The sequence below is a fragment of the Hermetia illucens genome, chromosome 3, assembly GCF_905115235.1.
Source record: "Hermetia illucens chromosome 3, iHerIll2.2.curated.20191125, whole genome shotgun sequence".
NCBI lineage: Eukaryota > Metazoa > Arthropoda > Insecta > Diptera > Stratiomyidae > Hermetia > Hermetia illucens.
Window position 1 is genome coordinate 11,420,072 of NC_051851.1, and position 18,251 is coordinate 11,438,322.

General features: G+C 42.6%; 1 protein-coding gene across 1 annotated transcript in view; it reads right to left on the reverse strand.

Annotated features, from left to right (window-relative positions):
• Positions 1–3,489: 3,489 nt before the first annotated feature.
• LOC119651299 overlaps positions 3,490–18,251 on the reverse strand; it is a 30,170-nt gene continuing 15,408 nt past the window's right edge. Inside the window, exons 3-5 of the mRNA XM_038054823.1 lie at positions 11,917–14,001; positions 11,728–11,852; positions 3,490–6,054 (exon numbers count right to left, since the gene is read on the reverse strand). Coding sequence (XP_037910751.1) covers positions 4,458–6,054; positions 11,728–11,852; positions 11,917–14,001 — 3,807 coding nt within the window. The 3' untranslated portion in view covers positions 3,490–4,457. The remainder of the gene's footprint in view (positions 6,055–11,727; positions 11,853–11,916; positions 14,002–18,251) is intronic.

Genomic DNA, 18,251 nt, shown 5'->3' on the forward strand with positions numbered 1-18,251 from the left:
TATTGCAGTGCTTCCTCATTTTTAAAGTTTTGTGTAAAACAAAACCTTATTAAAATCGGTTTACTGTTTGTCTGTCCGTCACACGCATTTTTCTCGGAGACGGTTATAACGATTGACACCAAATTTGGTGGAGAAGTGGGAACTGTCAACGCTCACGCATAGAGTGAGGGGGGGGGAGTTTCTTTCAAGACTATGAATGTCAATATCACCCGAAAGTGGATACTCTCACATAATATATGCATATATTAGGTGTTGGATAAATGGAGAAAATGCGCACTCAAGAAGAAAGAAATACATAAAACCTTTCATTCCTGAAGCGTCCAGCTTCCGGTTTCCCCGACTTGTTTCCTAATAGGGACCTGCAAGTCATTTGACGCTCGTAACTTTTCGACATATGTTTCCAATATATGTCTTCCGAATTTCCAATTTTTGATCTAGTGTAATTCCCAACAATTTTGACCTCTGTTACTCGTTTCACCTCCATGCCATGCCTAATGGTTCTCAGGTGATCAAGCTTGCTCTTCCTAGTGAATGATACTATGGCGGCTTTAGAGGGATTAATGTGCAGCACCGCCTTTCTACACCAGGTACTAATAGTTCTTAGTTCAGATTGGAATCTACCACATAGGGTATCCTATCCCTCACAGGTTAAAACAATATCTTCCGCGTAGCCCTAGACTTGTATTCTAGTGTAGATGGACAACCTTGAGTAGTATTCATGGCAATGGAATTTGTACCTGTCGACACTTCTATTTGCCTACTCTCTCACATTCAGCGCATTTAGAGCGCGAGGAAGTTTCCATATCCCTTGCGGAACAGTGTATCTCGTATTTCTGTGGGAGATGTGCTATCGAACGCTCCTTCGATGCTCAAAAATGCACACAGTGCTATTCCTTTTGTTTCCATGACAATAGTATACTGGGAACAAGATTGTCAGCCTATGAACAGCTCCTAACCTGGAAGGCTAGTCGATTCAGCTGTTTTGGCGGCTGACCTTGAAGGTCAGCCATTCATCCTCTCTCGTTTGTTTCTTTACATTACTCAGGGGTTATCAGCGTGCAGGTGAGAGTAGGATTTGGTAGCAGAGCTGTAGGTGTTAGTTACATCATTGTTTTTTTCGCTGGATGGTGATTTGAGAGCCTCGCAACTCCATCTAGATCAGACCTTTTACCGTACAAAGTAGCGCAACCGATCCAGACGGCCGACTCCGCTTCCGAACCGAACAAAGGCTGAAGAAGAAGTTTTTCTCTATCCATCTAAGCTAGTGTCTTCTCACATTTCTCTCCCAATCCCTTTATGCTCCGTCTTACGTTGCCCCTGAAGCCCATCATCCTGCTCTCGACTTCGATGTTCAGATATCCCGACTCCACTCTCCTGTCGCTCGCAAGCCTACCAAGTTCAACTTTCGTAAGGCGAACTTCGAAGGTCTGAACTCAGCCCTGGCGTCAATCAACTGGGTGCCCCTCCTCTCTCCATTTACGTGTGACCAAGCACTCAACACTTTCTATACCTTTTTTTATCTGATCTTCTTCTTTGTTACGTTCCCTCCTCTCCTAAGTGCTTACGCTCTTACCCCGTCTGGCTCACCACTGAAATTCACAAAAAACTACCTCAAAAACAGACTGTGAGAAAGAAGTTCCTGTCTTCTAAAAACGTTGCTGGCTTAGTTGTTTTCAAATCCCTTCGTTCCTCGGTCAAATCCTTAATACGTAAGTCCAGAAACGAATATTTGTCCAGCGTGGAAGACTCATTAAAGCGCGGAAACCTGAAACCTTTCTGGTCCCACATTCGCAACTCCCGCTGCCCTGCCCAGTTATCCTCTCCGTCCATTAAATTCTCTGGCTTCTCAGCTAACTCCCCCCAACTATCTTGTGATTTACTCTGCCGCTACTTTTCGTCAGTCCATGTTCGCTTGCCGAGAATTATCGTTCCATTTCCCTCCTCTCCTCCTGTTCCAAAATCCTGGAAAGATATGTCAGCGACTGGTTGTGCACCCACTTTGACCAACACATAGTGAAAGAGCAACACGGCTTCGTTAAACGTAGGTCCACTACCTCCAACCTACTTGACTTTACCAACTTTGACGCCAAATGTCTAAATTCACGGCAAGAAGTGCATACCATTTACACTGACTTCGCGAAAGCCTTCGACACTGTAAATCACAAGATACTTCTATCCAAACTCTCGTCCCTAAACGTTCCCATACCACTTGTTTTATGGCTTGCCTCTTACCTTTCCAACCGATCCTGCCGCGTCTCTTTTGACGGCTGTATTTCACGCTCCTTCTCTCCCTCTTCTGGCGTCCCACAGGGGTCTATTCTGGGTCCTTTACTATTTTTTATTAACAACCTTCCTCTCCTCCTTACTTCTCCCTGTTTGCTCTATGCAGACGACCTTAAGCTGTTTTCCGCTATATCGTCTCCTATGGACTGTGTTTCCCTTCAGTCTAACCTGGACACTCTGGTTCGTTGGTGCTCGACTAATGGTTTAGTGCTAAACATCAGAAAGTGTCACTCTATGTGCTACTCCCTAAAATCTTCACCCACTTCTTTCTCCTACTCGCTTAACGGACATTCCTTATCCTGCTTGAATTCCACTCGAGACCTCGGAGTCGCTTTCGACAATAAGCTGCGCTTTGACACCCATTGCCTCGATGTCATCAATCGAGCAGCAAAATTGTCAGGCTTTATTCTTCGCTCCTCCTCTGATTTTGACTCCATCCAACCCTCCTTAGCTCTCCTCAATTCCCTCGTGAGGAATACCCTCGAATATTGCTCCGTGATCTGGTCACCCTCCGGTAATTGTGATTGTCTTGCCCTTGAAAATGTGCAACGTAAATTCACCCGTTCCCTCTTCTTTAAGAAAAGCTTCCCTCGTGTGGATAACCCTTCCCACCTCCGCTTTCTGAACCTTCCCTTCCTACAACAGCGTAAATCCTATCTGGATCTATGCACATTCTTTAAACTTTCTTCGGGTCTGATGGACTGCTCCGCCGCTCACGAGATCACCTGCCGTCCTGCGTCTTATAACACACGTAGCGCAGACATTTTCAACGTGCCCTTCGCGGAGCTTGAAGTCTACTTTCATTCCCCGATTCCTAGGTTTTGCCGAAATTATAATGCAGAACAGCTTGGTCCTTTTAACTTCCCTACTTTAAGTAGTTTTAAACGTAGGATAAGGTTTTTGCTTTCTCCTCCTCCTGAGGACAATAATTAATTGAAATTTTCTGTTTGTTGTCCGTTAATTAAATAAATAAATAAGAATTTGAAGTTAACTTTGGCCAGCAGAAAGGTTCAATGAACGTTTCAAGAGAAAAATTGCTTCGTTTTCGGGGAAGGGCAGTTCTTCTATTGACAAATGTGGGAGTAGAGCCATTAAACCAAAGCAGCGCTACTGCACCTCAACCATAGCAATTCACATTTCTGCTGGGAGAATGGCAACGTAATTACACGTTTCTATCGAATCGTAAGAAAAAAAAAACCATTTAATGTTATAATGAATGAATGTATTTTCAAATTCACTTTAAGCACACAATTCTTGTAATGTTCATTTTTCTTTCATTCCATTTATATTTTTCTTTTAAAAAATCACTATTGCACTAATTATTCGGAAGTCACTTATACATAGTTAAAAAGTACAGTACATATAAATTTCTCGAACATACTGAAAACTAGCTCCTGCTTCATCACATCATTAAAAATTATAATTTCATTTAAAGGAGGAAATAAGTTGGCAAAGATTGGATAAATCAAAAAAAAAAAAAAAAATAAAACAATTTTCATAGAACGTCTCCCTTTCGTTTGTATTACAACAGAAAGGATCTTTGCGATAACAATAAATTTTTATCTAGGATAATAATAATACTAATAGTAACTAAATTCAATAGCGATAATAGTGTTTTTACATAAAAGAGGGTGGGGTCATTTTTGATTCAAAACAACGAAACACTCGAAGTGACAACGGAGAATCCGCGAGAAAGGCGGACCCAACGGAGCAACCGAACGACCCTTGCCCAATGTAATTCTAGACTGCCTTTCACAATTAGAGCGGTTTTAAAGTATATTTGAATTATGCAATTAAAATCAAGCAAATCATAACTATCGCTGAGAAAGTTAGGCGAATGATGGAGGATTTTGCTTCAATCAAATCGAGGGAGGAAATATTTCTTTAAAAAAAATTTCACTGGAATGTAATCGCATCAAATCACGCTGAGAGAAACATTTTCGGAAAAGGCTTGTCCGAACCCAACACGTTAAACAACAGCTCACCATGCAAAGGGATGCTTTCACGCAATCAAATATGCACCTGGAACTAACAACTTTGCCTGGAGCTGATTTCTGCATTCCAAGGGCTGAGTACGCTCCGTAGCTTGACACTTCGAGTGTTTACGCTAGAAAACGTTAAATTTGGTTCTCAGATTATTTCTTCTCAATTATTATAACGATAAATAAATAAATCTATGCCTCTGATGTGAATGGATCACGCGAATGATGAATCTTTAAATGTTTGTTATGATTAGTTTTTGTTGTCGAGCTCTTGCCACATATTGTGCATAGGAACGGTCGCTCGCCAGTATGCATTCGACGATGTTCAATCAAATAGTAATTGCGATGGAACATTTTACAGCACAAATCACATTTGAAACGTTTCTGTGCAGTATGTTCTCTTCTATGACGCATGTAATTGTATTTTCTTATAAATTTACAGCCACAAAACTCGCATGTGAAAGGTTTAATATTTTTATGGGAATTTATATGATTTTTGTAGTCAACTTCGCGCACAAAAGCTTTGATACAATGTTCACACTTGAAGGGTTTTGCTGCTCGATTGGCATGGACCCAACTGTGAATTTTCAGGTTCCATTTGGTAGTGAATGATTTATTGCAAATGGAGCATTCGTGCAGAGTGTCGATTGAATGTGTGAGCATGTGCGCTTTCATACTCGCCTTGGCGTATACTTGTTTGCATTCTTTGCATTTAACTGGTTGTATGTAGTCGAACTTATCCGAGTGAGTGAGGCGTATGTGCCGCTTTAAACTTCGCCGATGGATGAACCGGTCCCGGCAGTAGGGACAAACTTTCGGTTTGGTCTCATGCGTTTCCTTGTGCCAGAGAAATCGTGCCTTCGACGGTAGTACCTCCCCACAATAGCAGACATAATCCTTTTTCTTAGTCACTCGACTGCTGTGACAGACTTTCTTGTGCTGCGTTAAATTCGAATATCGCTTGAAGGTTTTGTCGCAAACGTTGCATTTGAGCGGGGCTATGCCTGTGTGGATTCGCATATGTTCAACAAGTGCGCTCCTAATCACAAACTTCTTCTCGCAAACGGTACAAGCAAAGTCCTTCCATCCCAAATGGCGTTTTAAATGTAGCGAGAAGTATGTCCATCGTGAGAATTTCCGTCCGCACGTGAAGCACTCAGCCGGATGTTCAGCCAAATGCTCATCATACAATTTGACACTAATAAAACTCCGCCTACACGTAAAACAACAGAATGATTTCGATTCGAAATAAGCCTCATCAACTTCCACCTTCTTATCTTTCAACACATTCAAATTGAAGTGCATCAGCATACGGTAAACTCCAGCCCGAATTGCATCATATTTCGTACGTGGAAATACAGTTGCGTCGATTGGCGTGCTCGTCACTGAGATCTCAGGTTTTATGTCAGGCTTAAGGTCATCAACTGTATCAACCGCGGAAGTGTTGCTCATCGTTATATTATTATCTACAACGGGTTGGACTTCTGTTGTAATTGGAACCACAGTTACGTTCCCCGTCGTCACTGTGCACGATGGCGCCTCCCGAACCAGACGTCGATTCACTCGTTTGTAGCCATGCTTCTCGATTAAATGCGCATTTCTTTCCTTCAGAAGTGGGAAGCGCTCTGTACAATGAGCACACTGGAATTGCTTCTGCCTTCGCGTACATTCGGAGATTTCCTCGACTTTTATTGTTGATGTTGTTGTTAATATCGGTGCACTGGGCTCAATGGATGGCAAAATGGATTTGTTCGTAATCGTTGTTGACTCCGTTGATTTTTCAAGTGGACTGTGAAAATAAGAATAAGCCATTAGTCAACTAATAAAATTTTAGAGATAGAAAATAATTAAATTTTTACAATTCATTTCTCGATCTGGAGAAAGTGATCGTGTGCCACACGAATTCAACTGGTGCTATTTTGGCCAAATACCAAGCTATCAAGGCACTTACGAGGTTAGACAATTAAGTAATGTTAGCCGCGGAACTGGGTATGAACCGTGAAACAGTCAGATAAATTTTAAAAAGGCGATTTCGGGATGAAATAGTTGTACGCGAAGATGGTGCCAAAAAACCTTTCTGAACAACAAAAGCAGCATCGAATGACCGTCGTAGAAGACTGTTTGGAACAAGTGGGAAACGATCGCACGCTGCTTGGTCGAGTTATTACAGGCGATGAGAGCTGGTTTTTACCAATACGACCCGGAAACCAAACGCCAAAGCTGACAATGGTTGTCTCCGCACGCCCTCCGTCCGAAAAAAGCTCGCATGAGCAAGTCGAAGGTGAAAACGATGATTATTACCTTTTTTGATAGCCGTGGAATTGTCCACAAAGAATTTTTTCCACCGTAAATCCCCCCTGCCAAGTACTCGAAAGATTGCAAAAACGAGTCAACAGGGTGCGCCCAGACATCGTTCGTAACTGGATGCTTGATCACGACAACGCGCCGTACCACACCACCCTCAGCGTGTCCCAGTATTTAGCCTCTAAAGAGATCGTCGTGTTGCGACAGCCGCCTTATTCGCCCGATATGTCACCCTGTGACTTTTTTTGTTCTCTAGAACAAAATCGGTGGTCAAAGGAACCCATTTTGAATCAACTACGGACAACCAAGCGGCCGTGATGAGGATACTCGCGGACATCCCAGTCGAAGCGCTCCAGAAATGTTACGAAGAGTGGAAAACGCGCTGGAATCGCTGTATAGCTGCCCAAGGGGACTATTTTGAAGGGGATGGTCTCATTACTTGTCTAACCTCGTAGGTCTAACCGAGTGACCTCTAAGCTGATACGGAAATCATTTCATAGACTGGATATGCTGGGCTCGCTCAATAAGCTCTGCATACTCTGGGTTTCACAGCACATTGGGTTAGAAGACAATGAGGCAGCGGGCGAGCTGGAAGGGAAGGAGCAGCGAACTACTACGCTAAAAAACAAAAGGAAACGACTGAGGCTTTACTGGAGGTGCTTATGGGAGATATGAACCCAAACTCTTGAAAGATTGTTTAAAATTCACAAAACAGAGGCTCCGGATTAAAGTCAGAATATTCACTAGTCACTGTAGGGTAAAATATAACCTAGGGAAGCTGGTGATATCTACAGACACTGTGAATTCTATGAGGAGAGCGATGAAACCTCCACACATGTGGCGTTTATAGGTACACTATAACCAGTAGCGGAGCACAATAGTTCTTTCAGGGCGCAGTGCGGTGTCCCTTGATAATATTACATTTTCTTTGCTATGTTTCTTTCGAAAAATTCGATAAGTATTTGTAAAAAGGACCGTTTTCATTTATATATTCAACAGTTGATTTATAGGGCAATATCGAAGGATGTCCGTTAGGAAGTCATCCGGTGCATTGGAATTGTTGAACTTTGTCCAGATATATTTTTTTCATAGATCCTATATCCACTTTTGAGTCGCTGCACATAGGAGTATTTGTATCATAAAATCGGACAAAATTATTTTTTAGTTTATTTTTAATAAAAACCCCATAATGGCGGTTCGGGAGATGGCTCTTGGAAAAAACGAGGTTTTACATCGTTGTTTGGCGCCGCTAAGATTATTGGAAGTTACAGCGCGAAAGTACTTGACACGATTGTCAAATCTAGTTTTTGTCAATCATGCAGTAATTAAAAAGCAGTGATGGACAAAAATTCCGACGAATTTGAAGAGTGGTTCGCAGATTACGAAGAAGTCCGTGAAATATGGAAATTGACGCGATCGTAAGCACATTTGAAGCGTCTCAACCGAAGCACGGTGTCAGGTACGTTCGATACATCGGCAATGGGGACAGTAAGACTTTCAAAGGGATTCTCAATTTGCGACCGTATGGGAACGAGGTAATTGTAAAATAAATAGGGAAACCGGAAGCTGGACGCTTTAGGTTTTGTGTATTTCTTTTATAAAGCCATTTGAGTGAGCACTGCTCCTCATCAGATAAAACCCCCCAACACTCCAAATGCCTCCACTCCATCCCAGAGGAATGTGGCCAACCTGGAGCAAATTCGGGACGAGGAGGGTGAGCTTTACGGCCATGACAGCAGATTCATTTGTAAGCTCCCCAATATTTTTTATCTTCAAACGCGATTTCTCAAAATTTACCTTTCTCGGAATTGTTTGTGTGCCTTTCACTAGAAATATTTATGGCATCGATTTTTTTTCGTTTGTTCAGTAAACATTCCACCCTGATCGGGCGGGCAGGATTTTCAATTTTTTTGTTTTCATTTTTACAGCCCCCAAAAGTCAAAAATTTGATGCGGAAAATTTTTTTTCCTAAATTGCATTATTGAAAAAAATCTCACATTTCCAAAAATTCGCTTTGACTAGCTAAGAGCACCATTTATTAAAAAATATATCATTTTTTTTTAATTCAGTTTCCAAGGCGTAGCCATAAAGCCAAGGCTCGTCGTATGTAGCGATGGTTTTCAAGAAATTTCCATTAGCATTGGCCCTTTCCAAAACCTCCGGCAAACCTCCAGGCTCGGCCCTTTCAGTCTTCTGTCATCAGTCATGAAATGAACTTGGTTGGCCAAATGAGATCGTCAAACGACGATTGGAACGCACAAGGGCATTCACTTTGGTTTAAACCACTCGTAAGGTTGCTCCTTCTTCACTTTCGTGACAATAAACGCGGAATATGAATAACAAACTTCTCTAAAAAGCTGAACAATCGATTTGGAGAAGGTTAGAGCGACGCTAAAAAATGAGTGCCGAGCCAGCTATCAACGTTAACGTGAATGTACGCAATTTGAAAAGTTTTGGAGCTTATTGATTAAGTCTCGGACTATTTAGTCCAACGCATCAAGAAGATTTCTTCGACTATAATTGCGATGCTAGGGTTTGAAAAGACAACTTTCAAAAGTAGATGCGGGAGAAGAAAAATTGAGGCAGCCTACTATAACGTGTCTCAAACAAATTGGACACTTAGGACGACACGTCTTGTCAAAAGCTGAAAACCATTTCACTTTTGCTTTGTTAATGACAACGATACTACCTTGCTTACTGCACAACAAACAGGTTTATTTCCGATGACACAACGGTTTCAATTGCAACTGAAGCAGTTTAGCGAGCCGCGGCGAACAGTTGTCGGGAATACCTCGGTGTTTTTTGGTGCGGAATTCATTTTTCAGTCTACGTTAAATCGCTGCTTTAAAAAGTTTGCTTCTGGCCATTTCAGCTTATCGAATGAGCCACGCGGGTGACCTGGGGCCTTGAAATCGATGCGCTGAAAAGCACCGCGGAAATGGACTGTAGGCAAAGCACCCGTGAGGTATCACTGGTGTTTCTAAGAAAATAATCTTGACTGGCGGAAATTGGCAACGCGGAAAAGCTGGGCAAGTGAATTCCCAGCGAATAAGACGATGCATAGAATCATGATTCCAAGCGTGCCGTTTTCTCCTGAAGCGCAACAAAAATTAATCGTTTTTGAATCGAATTTTTACGTGTGACGAAAAAACGATCATGCACGATAATCGCCGGTTTTCATCACATTCTGGGGTTCTGAATACTGTCTAACTACCAAAAACAGTGAACGCCGCCTCGTGGTAATACAGATGAAAATGTTACGCCAGATGGATGACATAACTCGTGACGATTACATCCGATGGATGTGCTTTTTGTAGCTTCTTGTATGTCCTATCAAAGGCATAGACTAGCCGTGAAGTTAAGGAAGTAATTCACTAGGTACATCTAATTGAGCTTTTCTTCAGGATTTGTTATTCCTAAGGTAGAATGCGTCCACCACGAGAACACGGGGCACTATATAAGATGGTGGAGGCTATTTAGATCTCTATCGCGTGCGGATATTTTCGTAGATGGTAACATTATTAGGCCTGTTAGTGTTCTCATTCCCAGTTTGCTGCGTTTCAATGCTTTGGTTGTTTCTTTGAGGACATTGCGCTGGTACCGCAAAAACCGAAGTAATAGATAACGACCCAAAGGCTCGACTACAACAGCGATGACTTGAGACTCTGAATGATAAAAAGCTTCTCAACACCGCCCGGACCAAACTTACGACCGAGAGAAGTCGCGAAGCCGTTCCAGACAACAGTTCATGATCAGGGTAATTAGAATAGGAAAGATGCATCTTAAATCGTAGAGAACGAATGGAATACCTTTGATATGATTTAATTTCGTGGCAATAAAAATATAGTAAGACTAATATATAACCGACGATGACAAAGGAATGGAAGGACAAAGCCAGACATTTTTGAAGTTCGGTTGAGCACATCAACGTAATGAAGGTAAAATGTCACACTGTGATTTTTGGAAGGCAATCACTGTTAAACGCTGAACATCGGGTGTTGTACCACAGAGAATCTGCATGTAAAGTTCTAGGCAATGAACATAGTACTATCCTAAATAGAAAACGCAATTAGCGAAAGTGATGAGTTGGACGCTCAGCATAACTGGAATATCTCCACCATGCTAAAGCGTACTTTATCAGGAAATTCAGGTAAATATTGACGTGGTCATCCAGATTACGAGTTCGGGGTGATGGGTCTAACCCGTCGTCTGCCTCTCCGCAAAAAAAACATATACAGAATCAGGATGAGAAGTTTTGGATTGGATTGCTATCAAGAAATTCAAGTTTAGAGTCGCTTTCATTGTAAATAGGGATTTCAAATCAAATGTAACTTTATATACGTACGCTAAAAATTAAGCGTAACTCCTACGTTCCTACTTTCGAATGATGTCAAAATATTTCTCGACGATTTTAACGCCAAGTTGAATGTAAGGAAGAGTCTTTATCTTCTTCTTTTTCTTCAGCCTTCGTTCCGTTCACAAGCAGGGTCGGGTCTAGTGATCGGTTTCACCATTTGGCTCTATCAAATGCCTGATCTGGATGCAATCTCGAGGCTTTTAAATCCCCGATTCCCACTCGTAATCACTTTCGGACGCGCTCAGTTGGACGGTTCGGAACAAAATAAATTACGCAATCAATAGACCCTAAAATCTTGGTTCCTTCCATCTAGAATCAATACAAATGTTGCAAAAGTGTGAAAAGGAGAGAAACCGATAATGGACATGGAAGACAGTGAATCACCACTCGGATTTAGGAACTGAAGGACACGGTCGAAAGTTCGAGATAGTTGTCGATGCAAAATCCTGCAGAACAAGAAGAACAACAAGAACAAGCCCCTAAACGGAATGTTCAGCTCGAGATAAGAGTTTTGTCAATTTCATTAAATTGGCCAAGTGTAATCGTCAGACAAGGCACCAATGTCGGAATCTGGGAAAGCTCATTAAGGACAGCATAGGCTGTTTGCAGTTTCCTCTACAAATATTGAATTGTAAAATCGTAAAGGAGCAAATGGAGAAATATCAATTATTTCGTGGAGTAGAGGCATAATATCAGACCGTAGCCCCCACTTCTCGTTCATTGTCCCCTCTCCGTGCCACTTTCCAATCTTTATTTCCTCAGATACAACTATTGATAATTAATCCATATATTTGTACTTACTCCGCTTTTATTTCCGTTACGAATTCCTGCGAGAATGGCATTACCCCGTCTGTGTTGTCAGTCCATTCGCAGTTCTTATAATGCTCATACGAGCTTGTAATGCGAAACTCGGGTATCGAATAATGCTAGAGTAAAAACAAAGAAAAAAAACTTAGTTTTTCCCGATGTCCCAGATAGAGCTATACATACCGGATTACTCCATGAGTTATCCACATCGCCATTACTCTCCTGTTCAGAAATTTCACCTTTGGCTGGCATCTTTTCATCCGTATGAATGTTAGGCACTTTTGATACCTGACAACTGGTTATCTTGTACGTATCTAGATCCATATAATTACTTTGTTCATTATCTAGTTCTGGAAATTGTGACATTTGTTGGTGCGTGATATATCGGCTCCATGTTTGTTCCTCGGTGTCATTTGTACTACCATAAATTAGCCCAAATGGATAATCTGTATTAGCTTCAGAAGTTTGGTGCTGTTCAGGGCTCCTTTGTTCTTTGCTCTCCTTCTCGTCTTCTACCTGCTCTTCTTGCACAGCAAGTATACTGGTTGATGGTTTTGTCGACAACGACAGCGTAAGATAAGCAGCATTCAATTCAGGAGACTCAATGTTGCTTACCACGTTCTCTGCATTCAATTCATTGGTTGTTGTTGAAATCATTTTCTCGATTATATTAGAAGAATCTGGCTTCGAATTATTCTCCGCAGAAAGCACGCATGGAAATGAATCAGTTTTGTCAGCGCGTGATCCACAAACTTGATCGAGCATTTGCGAAAGTGCCATTCCTTGGTAGTCGCCTTCATTCATTTCCTCGAACTTCAAATTAGGACCGTGTGCTAGCATTTCCGTTTCTGATTGTATTTGCAAATTCTCACTTTGCTTATATCCCAATGACGATTCAACCATGGCTTCTCCACTCAGAGAGGGCTCATGAACAATCATCGGTTGAGCTTTCTCCAGTGTGGACACAGCTGCGTTGTTATCGACTTCTTGCTTCAGATCCATTAGATTGGAATTTGTAATATCTATTGCATTGTCGGAAGCATCCAAAGGTGAAACCGAACACATTTCGGGCTCCTGGAGCCTTCGAACTTCGTTCGTAATTTGCATCTTTGTTGAATTTTCATCATTTTCTAATTTGTTAACCTTAACGTTGTCTAAGCCTATAACTAGATTGGGTGATTGAACCTGAGTTTCCATTTCAGATGCAGTCGTTGAACTTGCCCCCGTTACAGAGCAATTCATATTTTCTTCAGTCGAATTTGCTTCAATTCCTGGTATTGCTACTTTAAATTTAACCGTCAGTTTTTTGGGTTGCTTTCGGTACGGGCGTTTCATATTTGTTGCTGGTCGCGGGTCTTTTTTGGGGGTACCGAGGGATTCCGCTTTTTCTTCCTCTTCCTTTTGACAAGTTGAACGATTATTGCTAGCTAGTCGTATGACACTTGTGGTAGTAGACGTTGACGGCTGCGGAAACGACTGCACCGACACACTTTGCGCCTTTTCACTTTTATTCCCTGTATTCGCTACTATATTCCCCACTTCCTTTTTAATATCAGCTAATCCAGTCCAAATAAGTTCGCCCTCTGCAGACGATTTCATATTCTCTAAATTCTCCATAATCTCTAACGATTCGTTGGGATCTAACTTTACATTACTTAAAACTGTAACATCTTTCATTCCGCTCCCTTTGTAAGGAACCGGCTCATTTGCAGCTTCGCCATCGTCAGTGATGCTCACGTCGGGAAGCAAGGTACTTGGAGTATCCTCCTTAAGTTCGCTGTGTGCATCAGTTGTAAAATATTCTTCGCTATCGTTATCATTATCTTTATCACAATCTTGAAATTGAACAACACTTGGCGGTGATTGTATCACTTTTTCTATTACTGAAAACTCTCCGCTTTCCGTTTCAATGCACTCCACAACATGCCTAGGTGACTCCTGAACTATGAAATCGCCATTTTCCCGTTCCACATATTGTGCAGAAACTGGGCTTTCGGCATAGCGAAGAACAGAGGGTGAAGGCGGTGGACGCGGTGACGTACAAGCGAGTTGGACAAAGTTCAGTGCCGAGGTTGTTGGTGTATTATTTGAGGGTGGGCGATGAGGAGAATTACGGCTCGATGGAGATGGCGAAGTATGTGGTGGTTGTATATGGAAACCGCTATTACTTTGGTTTTGCTGAGATCGTAATTGATTTATTGCAGTTCCGTAGGCCGGAGGTGGAGGAAGTTTACTCGATGTTGTTGGGTTGTGCGGAAGGGTGAATATCTGTAAAAAAGGGTCAATTTAGTTCTATTATTCTTTTAAAAAACAAACCATATTTTTTTCTGTTATGATGATAATACCGTCATGTATTTTTTGTTGGGGATGCAAGGAGTCCTAAGTCCACATCCACTTGATGACGGACCGGACCACTTGGGAAGCAACTTACTTCCTCTTTTATGACCCACGGAGCCCTCTTTATGGAGTTAAACACCCAAACTTATCAAAAAAATTGACTGACGGTTTCGCCCAAGGCAGAGGCAACTCATCAGACGCTGTCTCATCTCTGCCCTGGAAGCAGCGTGACCAAAGCGGTTCACTCGCATTAATGCGGAATCAGGACTCCCTGTGCGAAATTATCATCACTGCAATCGACTGTCCTCCAAAATTTAAGTCGATTTCTCAAGCTTTTTCAACACTCTGGGGAATAGATTTCTTCGTATTGGGGATAATGCGTGCTATAAACTATTTTCAGATGCCCGTCGTTATGAAACTTGGTAGGATATCTACAACAAAGGATTAAGGTGGGAAACTGGCTATCAAATCAACCAGCATGAAGTAATGACTGTGGCTGCTCAGCTCACGCATCACTGTGGTCTAAATTCCGGACACTACTCCACAATGATCTGAAGAGTGGGGTTCAGGGGAGCAGGGATCCAAAGCGGAAACCAGCCTGCCCCGTCGATACAATTAAAAAAAAATTATCGTTAGAAACCCAACGATATACCTGTGCGAGAACGGCCACAATTAACGTTTGGAAGCTTCAGGTCCTCATTAGGACCACGATCTGTCATAGAGGTCTGAAACAATCTCGAACGAAGAATTAGAGGAATCTATGCCTCTCAGAAAATACCGGAGGATGTTATTGAATCGGTAACAATGTCATATAGGCCCCTCTGTTTCACTACGTCCTCCATAAAACCCTTAGCACATGTGCAATGCGACTTCAGTCTTCATTCTGGTGCCGTTACGTGCAGAGGTGGTTAATGGTGGCGTATCATAATTTTGTAACAGTGTAGAACAAGTGTGTGGTCTAGTGAAAATCTCTTTTGTCGGTGTTAGTGACTCTGAGGACGCTCACCGAGGCCCTTGCGAAAAACAAGTATCAGGAGGAGCTAATCCTAGGACTACAAGCAACTATTGCCTCATTGGAAGCAACCATCAAGCGGATTTTTAAGGAAACTGCAAACCTGTCTTGCGTACCCGAAGATGAATTGGAAATGATCAAATTACCTGCCTCCAATATGTCCCCGAGGAAGCCCTCAACAGGATCCATCCTATGTCATTCACTTCCAAGGCACAGGTTCTACCACCCTCTTCCCCATCCATCAACAATAGAACCAATATTAATAATAAGGAGGCAAGTCGAAAAATTCCTCCGTTCGTTGTTGTTGAGCCACTCAACAACTTTAAGACAATTAAAGATAATGTTTCCTGTGCTCTCCCTAACAATTACCTGATTTTAAAAGTCTTAAAAGCGAAGAAAGAATCCTGGTAGAAAATAATATCTCCACCTATCCCTTCCAGAAGACGGCAAGCCTTACTCTTAGGGATCTTGACCTAAAGGCTCAAGGAGCCCTCAGCGTCATCAGCGCCGAACGCCTCGTCACGGCTTGGGCGAAGATTATGAACGTGCAACTGGTCACATTCAACTCCTCGTTTACTGAGAAACACATTGCTGGCATCAAGACTATTCAGCATACCTTGGTGCGATTCAAAAAAAAGTCCAAAATAAGTAGGTGTTGCAATATAAAAACTACTAACGAGTGAGTTACGCAGCAACAATCTGTCACTTTTCCTACCACCGCGTAAAACGTGACCAGGTTCATGCTCCGCACAGATGCTCCAACACATCCGAGTAAACGCCAAAATGCGTGAACTATGGGGGTGATGATCACCCCTCAACTGCATGTTTTTCGCCCAAGTTGTGACGAGGAAGAATGTTCGGAAACCAGCACCACCCTGCCATCCTAACCCACTTCCCGCAGTCATCTGTTTCCTTCACAGATGACGTGTGAAAAAGCAACCCTACTCCTTCGGTATCTCAACAGATGAATCGCTCAAACATCCTCAATCCCGATATTTTTATGTTCGCCAGGAAATCGCATGAATTCCTACAGATGTTCAAGGTAATGTTTGGTATCCTTACGTACAACAATGGACGTTAGGATCATCGAGTTGTACATCAACTTTTATCCGAGCTCGAGCTATTTTTTGGCGAGCATAAACCCCACAAAATGCTCCTGTGTGAAACCAAGCTGCACTATCAACATAGGCCCAATTTCCCAAATTTCAATTTCTTATGAATTGACCGTCGACAATCCAATCCCTAAGGCCAAGCCACTTGTGGTGGCACAGCAATCCTAATTTCCGATAAACTCCTTTCCAAGCAACTGTCCCACCACCTAATAGCTTCAACTCTATTGAAGTTACCTTTATCTCCTTAGAATCCCAATCTTCCGTGGTCTTCATTGCTGCTGTCTATTGACCCGAAAAATCCCTCGATACTCATGCCATGCATTACATCGTATCCTTCTGCGCCGCAAACCCAAGAGGAAGCAATTCCTGGTTCTTAATAATAGATGGAGACCTCAAGGCCAGGAACCCATCCTGGTTCGATTCTCGGTCTAACAAGAACGGGGAAACTCTCCATCCTTTTCTTATCAACTCTCATCAACCTATACCACGGATCGAGACAAGATTCAGGCCATGACAGACTTAATCTAAAAAAGTCAAGGATTTGCGAAGGTTTTTGGGCATGTTAAATTTCTATCGTCGTTTCTTTCCCAAAGTCGCACCACATCAAGCGGTCTTTAACGTCTATTTGTCTGGACCCAAGACTAAAGACTCATGCGTGATTACGTGGCCTACCGAGGCGGTCCAGGCCTTTGTGCTAGCCAAATGGTAGCTGGCGGACGCTACACTTCTCAATCAGATGAACCTCTAGTCGTTTACCATTTACAGCGTTCATGGACCACAAGCCTCTTATATTAGCCCGATAAAGCACTTCAACTTCATAAGCCAGTTTACTTCGGGCATTTAGGAAGTTTCCGGTAAGGACAATGTAGTTGTCGACGCTTTCTCACGCGTTTCAGAAGTTAAAATCCCTGCCACGGTCAATTTTTCACGATCGCCGCGGCACAGAAGGATGACGCAGTGCTTCAGCCTCAGGGACAACTCTAAATAGAAATTTCGGGAGCTTCTCCTCTTCGGCTTAACCTCCTATATATTCTACTAGACCTCTGAAAGAAATATCCCATACAGTACACGATCTTGCGCACCCAGGCACCTGGACTATCGGCTGATCACAAGCAAATTTTTCGGGCCCTCAATAAATAAGGATGTTATTTCCTGCACTAGACAGTGCATCGCGAGCCAGAAATGTAAAGTCATCAAGCACGCACAGAAAGAAATAAGCTCATTTCCTCGGTCTACAAAGTGTTTTCACACGATCATTCCATTTTTAGGGCCCCTTGCGACATTCGCATGTATTGCCTCACAATCATCAATTGATTCACGCGGTGAGGCAACCTCTGGTTTTCGCACAATCGTGCGCTGGACCCTCTGTCTCAGTCTCTGACTGAATCCGAAGTCATTACAGACCAGGGTCTACCCTGTTTTCGGAGTTAGACAAACTCCTAAGCTTCAAATACCATATGACGACTGCGCACTATCCGCAATCCAATGGGATGCTAGAACGCTGGCATAGGACACTGAAGGCCGCTATAATGGCACACGATTGTGTGGTTTGTGTTTGCAAGTCCTTCATTTTACTTGGCCTACGTAAAGCCCATCGTGAACAGTTTGCCGCCAGCTCCGCCGAACTAGTATGCGGGGAGAATTTGAAACTTTCGTTCGATACCAGTTTCAATATGGAAAAAGAAAGGTAGTCCAGCAGAACATTCAAATTACCGTTCGATTCGGTTACTTTCTCATACCACGAAGATTTTTGAACGCATTCTTGACAACCGTATTCGCGAAATCGTTGAAATAACCGTGAATCAAGCCGGATTTGCCAAAAACTGCGGAACTACTTACGTAATACACGCTGCGCGGTTACTCATGGAAAAACACCGTGAGAAGCATCGCCCTCTTTACATTGACTTTCTGGATCTAGAGAGACCGTTTCGCCGTGTGCCACACGAACTCATCTGGTATGCTTTACGACAACATTTAGTGCCAGAAGAACTCGTGCGCTGGGTTCAATTGCTCTACCACGACCCGAAAAGTAAAGTTCGAAGTATGGCGGGTGTATC